Source organism: Molossus molossus, unplaced genomic scaffold (genome assembly GCF_014108415.1).
Source record: "Molossus molossus isolate mMolMol1 unplaced genomic scaffold, mMolMol1.p scaffold_m16_p_5, whole genome shotgun sequence".
NCBI lineage: Eukaryota > Metazoa > Chordata > Mammalia > Chiroptera > Molossidae > Molossus > Molossus molossus.
This window is the reverse complement of record NW_023425388.1, coordinates 2,269,461-2,278,594: the sequence shown is the minus strand read 5'-3', so window position 1 is coordinate 2,278,594 and position 9,134 is coordinate 2,269,461. Positions and strand designations below refer to the sequence as shown.

The 9,134-nt window shown below is 50.0% G+C and overlaps 1 protein-coding gene across 3 annotated transcripts in view; it reads left to right on the top strand.

Annotated features, from left to right (window-relative positions):
- Positions 1 to 1,958: 1,958 nt before the first annotated feature.
- SYNJ1 (synaptojanin 1) overlaps positions 1,959 to 9,134 on the top strand; it is an 85,310-nt gene continuing 78,134 nt past the window's right edge. For 2 of the 3 annotated variants that reach the window (XM_036242576.1, XM_036242574.1), the window contains exon 1: positions 1,960 to 2,098. In XM_036242576.1, the coding sequence (XP_036098469.1) occupies positions 1,975 to 2,098 (124 nt within the window). In that variant the 5' untranslated portion in view covers positions 1,960 to 1,974. Of the gene's footprint in view, positions 2,099 to 9,134 lie in introns of all 3 variants that reach the window. The other variant, XM_036242575.1, reaches the window with a different exon arrangement.

Sequence of the window (9,134 nt, the reverse complement as noted above, 5' to 3'; positions counted from 1 at the left end):
ACTGAGCCCCACCGGCCGGGCCCAGTAGACTATCTTCATATGAGTTTAATTGAGGCTGCTGTCAGTAACCACTACAAAGAGCAAATAGTTTTTCTAAGGAGATAGTACCCATGAGAGAATGTCCTTCATTCTCAGAACTAAATCCACGTGTCTGCATATATCCTAGAGAAGAACCAGCCTCTTTTCTAATGCATTGCCGCCACTTTAGCGGACTGAAACCAGGGTGGGTCCAACTTCTCTAAAATAAACGAAGAAGTGATCAAGCCAGCCACATGACAGGGCCTGGAAGGGGAAATGATTTTGTGTGCTATGCCCAATTCCAATTCTGCTTTAGCACCACGGGGAAGAAGAAACAGCAAAGCAAGAGGAACCTGTTCCTCAGTGCGCGGGGTTCTTGAGGTTTTCGATTCCTTTTGACGCTGCTGGTTTGTACTTCATTTCCATATTTAGCTCTATTAAGTGGAAACCGTGAAAAGTCCCTTGGACAGAGCTCTAAGCTGGGGACCGTGATCTATGGAGAAATGGGGATGCAGGAAAGGGCTGGATGCCACAGCTGGCGGAAGCTGTGGGCCATTAAGTGACAAGGACAACTCCCGGGCCTCGGAGCGCATCTGGGTTTGCGGCTGTCCAGGTGGGCATGCTTTCTAGAGCGCCCCCCAGGGCCCCGGACACCCCACGGGTTCGAGAGCAGGCGCTGACTTTCCTCCTGCCACCTGCCCACGATCAGGACACCATGGACAGCTCTCCAGGCGCCGCCCCGCGGCTGCCCGCCCCTCCCCGGCCCCGAGCCAGTCCGGCCGCCAGGGCGACAGGGGTGGTCCTGACACGCGCCGGCGCGCGCATCCGGGCCCCAGAGCCCCTCCCTCAGCTCTGAGGGGCCCACGCGCGGGGCCAGGGACGCCGAGCCTCCGTCTCCCGGCAGCCCCCGCGGCGCACCTGCGGCCGCGGCCCGGGGACACCGCCCGAGGGGACGCCCGTGCGCGTGGAGGCGGCGCGCAGCCCCCCGGCGCCGGCCGCAGGGCGCTCCGCGTGGGCGGGGCCTCCCGACGCCCCGCCCCTTCCCCGCGAGGGCCGCGTCTCCGCCCCCTGCCGCGGCGCAATGCGGAAGAGATGGGCCTGCTGGAGCGGAAGTGACGCTGCCGGCGGCGGCGGCTGCGGGGGCGGAGGGAGGCGGAGCCGGCGGAGCCGGAGGATCCGGAGGACGACGTGAGGGGGCGGGGAAGCGAGCGGGCGGGGGGCGGGAGCGGCGGGGCCGCGTCCGGAGGCAGCGTCCGCGGTCGCAGGCGGCGGGAGCGGTGAGGGCGCCGCGGCGGCCCGGAGGGCGGGGTCTGGCGGACACCGCGGGTGCGGGCGCCGCCGGGCGGGGCTGAGGTGACAGCGGCTGTCAGCCGCCCGCGCGACGGGCACCGGGCGGGGCGGGCGCCGCCTTCCCGGCGGGCGACTGTCCGCCCTCCCCGAGGACACGGTCAGGTCGGGTCCCGGGCCGTGGCTCCTGCCGCCGGCTGGCCGGGTCGCCGCCGCCCCGCAGCGCCTTGCGGGGTGGCCCCCTCCCCCCGGAGCGGGGAACCCCTCCCGCCCCTCCCAGCCCCCGAGGACCGGCGTCAGGCCCGAGTCGGTTCCCTTCCCGGTAGCGACAGACCCGCAGCAGGAAGCTGATAAGGGGCTCCCGCGAGATACGCCCCAACGGCCGGCCTGAGCGCCCGGCGCCCGGCAGCGCGGTCACCGCCCGCTCCGGCTCCTGCTGGCCGACCGCAGGCGCCCTCCTCCCCGCTCCCCGCTCCCCGGCGACGAGGGGACGGCTCGCCTTCGGGATAAGCCCTCTGCCCGTGCGCGCTGCGCTCGCCCCCGCCCCGGCCGCCCGCCGCCCGCCGCGGGGCCCGCAGCCCGCAGCCCGCAGCCCGGAGCCCGGAGCCCGGAGCCCGGGGCCGCAGCTGCTCTGCTCGCTCCGCACAGGCCGCCTCCGCAGCCGCGAGGATGGCGTTCAGCAAAGGGTTCCGGGTCTTCCACAAGCTGGACCCCGCGCCTTTCAGCCTCATGGTGGAGACCAGGCACAAGGAGGACTGTCTCATGTTCGAGTCCGGGGCCGTGGCCGTGCTCTGTAAGTGCCCCTGCAGCCCGGCTGCTCGCGGGCCTTCCCATCGGAACCGGAACCGGCTCCGAGCCCTCCGCTTCGCAGAGGCGCCCCCCCCCCCCCACTGTCCCTCTAGGCGATTCTGCTTTTATTTTCTTTCAGTCAAACCTTATTTTGGCTTAGACTTTCATTTTCTTTTTCTCCCCCTGAGGCAGGTTTCTTTGGGGGGGGGGCACCTCTTGGCTACAGGATTTTGTGGGTTCCTCTGCTGCTTCTGAAAGTAAGCCTTTCAAGGGAATATTGCTGCAGTTTCTGTCACATCCCGTGGGCCCATAACAGGGCTTGCTTCGCATTTTGCCTATAATGAAGGGAATTTCTTACAGGCCAGTTGGAGTAATGAACTGTAAGAATATGTACTTGATGGTTTTGGAGTGTCTTACGGTGAGGACCTTAGGTTTGGGTTAAGAGAAGTGTCAACAGTTTTTAAAATTTCATGTGGAATATGTGATTGCTTTCATGTCATTTAAAAAATTATTTTGATGGTCTGTTTTAAAGAAAAGGATTACTGTATCACACAAAATATCATAGATTAGGCCCTGGCCAGGTGGCCCATTTGGAGTGTCCTCCCCTACACCAAAAGGTTGTGGGTTCGATTCCTAGTCAGAGCACATACCTGGGTTGTGGGTTCGATCCCTGGGTGGGGAATTGTACAGGAGGCAACCAGTAAGTGTTTCTCTCACATCGTTGTTTATCTTCCCCTCTCTGTTTCTTACTCTCAGCTTTTCTCTCTCTAAAAATAAATTTAAAAAATATCTTTGGTTGAGGATTTCTTTAAAACAGGGAGACTAGCTCTGGCCTTGGCTCAGCCGTTAGAGCTTCGGCCTGCAGACCAAGGAGTCTCGAGTTCAATTCCAGTCAAGGGCATGTACCTTGGTTCGTCCCCACCCTTGTCCAGTCGTGTGGGAGGCAACCAGTAGATGTGCCTCTTTTGCTCACATCGATGTTTCTCTCTCCTCCCCCCTCTCTCCCTCCTGCTCTATCTGAAGATAAATGCGAAAATGTCCTTGGATGAGGATTAAAATAATAATAATAATTTTAAAAAGGTAGACTAATATGGTTTGGGTTATTTTATGGGCAAATGCATGAAATTAAAAATAAAATATTAATTTGAATATCATACTTCTTTCTTAATATAAGATTTTGGCAGATTAGTCCAGTTTAGGGTTATTTGACATGTGAGTGTGTTTTTAAGAACATTCTAGTGATAATTGCTTATTCTTTATTATGTTTTTGCTATGTAGAGGCACATATAGCAGGAAGGGGCTATATGTGTTCTCAGAAGCAAGTGTTAATAATATGGGTTATACTCAGTGAGGACTTAACTTACTCAAATCATTTTTTATACCTAGTAAACCAAATTAAACTTGCTGTAATATTGATTTGCATAGCATATTTTTTCATAGTACAATTATAATTCTATACTGATGAATTCTTAAAATATCTAGGGGAACATGTTTGTTTTAGCAAGTGAAACATTTTTCAGCTGCTTGTGTTTTGGTGACAGTACCTGATTTTCTAATTTGTCTAAATTCTCAATGTTTCTTTAATTGCGGTTACTGGTAGCAATAGGGATCCAAATTTTCAGCTGCCAAGTATGCATTACCTACAGTTACTAGGGTCATTGCTGTACTTTACTCCAAGGGCAGGAAACCTAAGGATAATCGCACTTCCAGATCTCCAGCAGCTCTCTCTTATGCCAAAAAAAAAATGTTTAAAAAAATCCCTAATCCATCCATTTGGCATTGCCATTCATTTTAAAGGAAAAGAATATCAAAAATACTTTTTAACTACTCATTCATTGTACTTATTGTCAGTAGATTTAGACTATGTAAGCAATTCTTTAAGAAGGAAGTTTGAACATTGCCTCTGTGAAGCTCGCGTATGTGGACGTGTAATCTCCTGGGTATGTTATCAGCTCTCTCGTTTTAAACTTTACAGCAATACCTAAAATGTTAATGTTTAAGAGCTAACAGACCCTCTTATAAATCACTTGACTTATAAAGTTGATTTGACATTGAGTAGAGGGTGATGATGCCAAGGTGTGTATCGTGCTGTGGTGTTTATCTTTACAACCTTCCCATTTATAATTGCCTGCTGTGTTCAGGGAACTGTGCTTGGAAAGTGCCAAGGAGCGCTCTTCACCTTCAGCAGTCCCAGCCCCTTGAATCGTGCACGTTAATCTACCAGGAGAATCTCCTAAAACAGTGTTTATATTAAAGGAAGTATAACCCCATTTTTCAAGAAGATTAAGTTCAAATGCCTCAGCTTGTTAATCAAGGCTTCCCGTAATTGGGCCCTACCCCGTCTGTCCACTGTTGAGCGATCTGCTTTAGGGGAAGCTGGTGCTCCTCACCGTTTTCCCCAAGTACCGTGCTTCTTCCGGCCTTCATCATGCTGTTCCTGGCCTGCCCTCTCCGAGACCACGGAGTGCTCTTTTCTTCCTTTCCAGCGCAAGCCCGTTAGTTCACCTGCTCGTCCTGCTCATAGAATCTGTCCCACCGAACCCTCCAGCTCACTCCTGCGTCGTCCTTCCCTTGCTCTGTGTAGGACTCTGTCCCAAGAGGAACTGTTTACGTGCTGGTTTGGTTGGTCTCTGCATGCTTGTCTGCAGGCATTTTTTTTTTTGAAAGTGGATGGTGAAAGTAACCCCGGCAGGACTCAGATTCAGGTACCAAGGGTTTGTGATTTCTGCGGGCTCTAGTTGTCCTGGCTTTAATGAGTAAGGTTGAAAAAATTAGACATCTTGGGCAGTACCTATTGAGGGTCGGTGATCGCTGACGTGAAGTCTTATCTTTCATATTATTAGCACGTATCAACAAAGGGGGTGCAAGTGAGATAATCTCCGACCACGGATCCTCTTAGGGCCAAGTGTCCTAATGCAGCCTGGGGACTGCTTGATGTTGATAGGATTCCAAGCTTAAATCAGTTGTGATGCTAGGACTTGATCAGAGGGCCCTGGGTACACATTATAATCACCTGGGAGACTTTATAAGTACTAGAGCCTGGGCCCCAGCCCCCCACCCCCACCCCCACCCCCACCCCCACCCAGAGATTCTGATATAATTAGATTGGGATGATAATTTCTAAGCATAGTTTACATAGGCCTTTTTTGTGATCGATACATTTTATTGAAAATAACTGTGCTTCCAGAATTATAATGCTGTTATTGCTATTCTGGGGCCAGTACTGAGTTTCATTGAACCGAAAGCCTGGGCCGAGTGCTGATGCTCCCGCAGCACTTGCAGTGTGGCGCCGGCACATCGCGTGGAACTGCGGTGTCTGTCTGGTGCTCACTCACTCCCAGGTCTTGGTCATCTTCGTACCCCTAGTGTTCGTGCAGGGTTTGCTCACACTTGCAGAATGCGTGGTTGTTACGTAAGTGGCGTAGGGAAGAAGATCAACCTAAACTAGACAGCAAAATTGACAAACATGCAATATTCTGCATTTGAAAGTAGACACCTTTTTCTATAAAATTTATTTTCTCTTTTAAAGAATTACTGTTTGACTGAGCTGCTGATATAAAAGATATCCATATTGTTTGGATTTGTTTATGAAATAACTATAAACACATTCTTAAGTTCTTTCTGAAATGTCAATTACAAATGAGGTATGTTATTTATGATTTCTATAAATACTATTAACAGTTTGTTCTCAAATTTTCTTTAAATTAAAAATAATTTCATTATTGATTTCTTTTACTGCACTTATTTAAAAACCCTTCTGGACATTCTTATCCTTAGATAAATCAATATGTGCATTTATATTGTACCTTTGTTTAGTGTTACTCCTTTTAAAAAATAATAAGTCTAGAAGAATGTTCACTTAAACTGGAAATTGGACATCTATGGAACAGTGGTCCAGTAGCAAGGGGTCTTCTAACTAGTGTTCTGTGTCTGGCCCCGGGAGGCTGCAAGTGTGATGGTCAGCAAGTGGCAACACTGCCTAGAGGAGGGTTCGGTTTCCCCATTCTTTCTGCAGCTGTAGACACAAAAGGGCCATCACGGGAAGAACAGGTAGCCAGTCAGACGCATGTGTGCATTAAATTCACAAGCTATCTCATTTTCCAACCCATTTCCTGCTGTATTATTAAATAATGACTAATTGAAGAGGTCAGCACTTGGGAAATGGAAGAGGATTCCTCAAACAGAACTTAGGGATCACCTCTTTAAAGTATGTAGATTCCTCTGGAAAGGAAAGCGTTTGCTCTTTTGGCTGTCACATGGTAGTAAGGATTGCTTGCTTTCCCCTTCCAGTGGTAGGTAAGATCATTTCAGGCTTTCCAAGTAGCGTGAGTTGAGTGAAATCAGCACCCAAGTTGTGCACTTTAATAGACAGCACACCATATCCCTTAACTCTAGCCTGGTTTTACTCCAGGTTGTTCATCTGAGTTTCACTACCTGATGTTTTCTTTTATCATAGAAATATGAGCCATAAAACCATAGTACAGTATTTTGGGGATCTTTGTCACAGAATCTGAGTATCACCTTTTCTGTGAAACTGCATACTGTAAAGGAGTAATAATAATGAAATAATAGTGCCATTTCCTGGATGCCTCCTCTGCCCGTCACGGCAGTAAGCCAGAGGTCCCCAACTTTCTGGTTTCATGATATCCTTGGTGTCTCATTACATTCCTCACAGCACACTAGGCCACAGTTCTGTTTATTCGATAGGCCCAAACAATAAATAATTCTTTCCTAACAAGTTGTTTGAAAAAATAATGCAGATAAGTTGAAAATAACGTAAATAACCACAGTTATTTACTAATGGGATGCGTGTGTTGCAGATTGTGGGATAGCTTCTCAGACCCTGGAGTCAGATTGGACAGTGCTGTCTCGTTTCCTGTTCCATGCTGATGTTTAGAAATCAAAAAGCTAGGATGTCGGCCACGGACTGCACTGCACTGTGATGTGGAAACTCTGAACTAACGTGTTGGATATCTCCATGTTTCCTCCAGTTGAAATACCCTGCAGCGCCCTGGCCAGGTGGCTCAGTTGCTTGGAGTATCGTCGCATAGGCCAAAGAGTTTTGGGTTCGATCCCTAGTCAGGGCGCATAGGCCAAAGAGTTTTGGGTTTGATCCCTAGTCAGGGCCTGTGCCTGAGGCAACCAATCAATGTTTCTCTTTCACATCGATGCGTCTTTCTCTCTCCCTCTCTCTTTCTCAACATATATCCTTGGGTGAGGATTTAAAAAGAAAGTATCCTGCAGCTCTGGTTGGGGGCCTACTGAAGAATCCTGGAGCACCTCAGCATACATGTGGGAGATGTGGAGTTAGACACACTATTGCATTTAATCCTGTGGGTTTGCTGTACTCCACATTGCAGACGTGCCCACTGAGGCTTGGAGAAGTGAAATAATGGCTCCAATGGCAGTCTTACCGTCCGGCTGTCTTCACGGTACTTAACTGTGGGTGCCATTGTGAGGGCGGTGGCTGTTCTGGGGAAAGTTTGGGGAAACGGGGTGCTAGCATGGCTTGGGCAGCACGCTCTAGTGAGGAGGTACTCAGCTCGCTGGTTTCCACCCACAAACTGGAACACCATGGAGGGGAGACCTGGCTTAGAGTGGGCATTAAAGGCACAGTTTCTTTGGTGGGCGAAGTTTAATGTCAGCTTCTAGAATTGTACGTGATAAGTGGCATAGGTGGTGACAGCACTGTGCACAGTTGTTCCTTTGTATTGAATTGCCAGGTGCTGCCAGGCATCCTGATTGCCCTGTAGAAAAGTTGTAGTGTCCTGTCTCTTTAAGAAATATTTTCATGTTGAGAGAAGTGACTTTATATAGTTGACTTTCTGCACAGAAAGGATGAAATGTAGACTTGGATATCACTTTATGATTGGGTTGCAAAAATTCACTTTTGTTTTGTGAATAATTTTTGGAATGTTCATATTTAATGGAAATATCTTAAATGTCGGCTTAAATATCAACCCTTAAAAAAGTGCTCAAGCTGGCTCCCCCATGCTGCCTGGGGGCAGGGTACCCAGGAAGGAGGCCCACGAGTGCTTTGCCTCTTGCACTGAGGTTTGCTGTGAGCAGCGAAGGTGAGGCAGGGCAGGCTTGCCCTCTCTGAACAGTGAAACCCCATAGGAGACTTCATCACGTGATTTAAGATCTGTCAGATGTTCCAAATCGGCCTATAAATTGTGTGTAACTAGCCCAGGACTAGAACAGGGTGTTTGCTTCTGACCCTGATGGTGTAACAGTAACTGATTTACCCCCTCCCCCACAAATAACAACACATAATACAAATAAGCATATGAAACAGTTTCCAGATCTTGAGCAGCCGGCAGCTCCAGAGAGAAGGGGAATGAATGAGGTGAGCCTAGGCTGGCTCAGCTCACACCGCCACAGCGTCCAGGTGGCAGCAGCAGGACAGGAACCCCTCAGGGCCTGGCGGTCTCCCAGCGCTGAGACGGTCCGGACGTCGGGGAAACTAAGGCAGTCGAATTCTCCAGGCTGGGTGCCAGAGAGCAGATGGCTGCACAGAGAGCCCCAGAGCTGTGGAGGCGCTGCCACTTGAGACTCCAGCCACAGACCCATCAGTGCAGCACGGGAGGAAGCCACTGGAGGCAGGGAAAGGACCAGAAAGGAGCAGGCAGACCTGCCTGGAGCTCGCCTGGAGCTGCGAGTAGTTGCTGTTCTGACCAGCCAGGGTGGAGCAATTGCAGTGCTTGGAGAATTGAGTTGAAGACGCAGGCGGTACATTGAGTGCTTCAGTAGTGGGGCAGAGTAGGCCTTGACTGCATGCTGCCCTGGTCCCCCCGGACCTTTTAAAAGCAAGGCCCAAAGGGATTGAACTGTTTCCAAATAACTTAACTTTATTCCAGAACAAAGTATAAGAACATAGGAATAAATAAATACACACACACACAGCATTCAACTCAGTAAAATTCGGAGTGTCTGCATTCAGTTAAAAAGCACCACACATGCAGAGATGCAGGCAGATCCAGACACCACCTGGAACAGAAGCTGCTTTTTCCATCAACCCAGGAGCCTTCTTTCTTTGT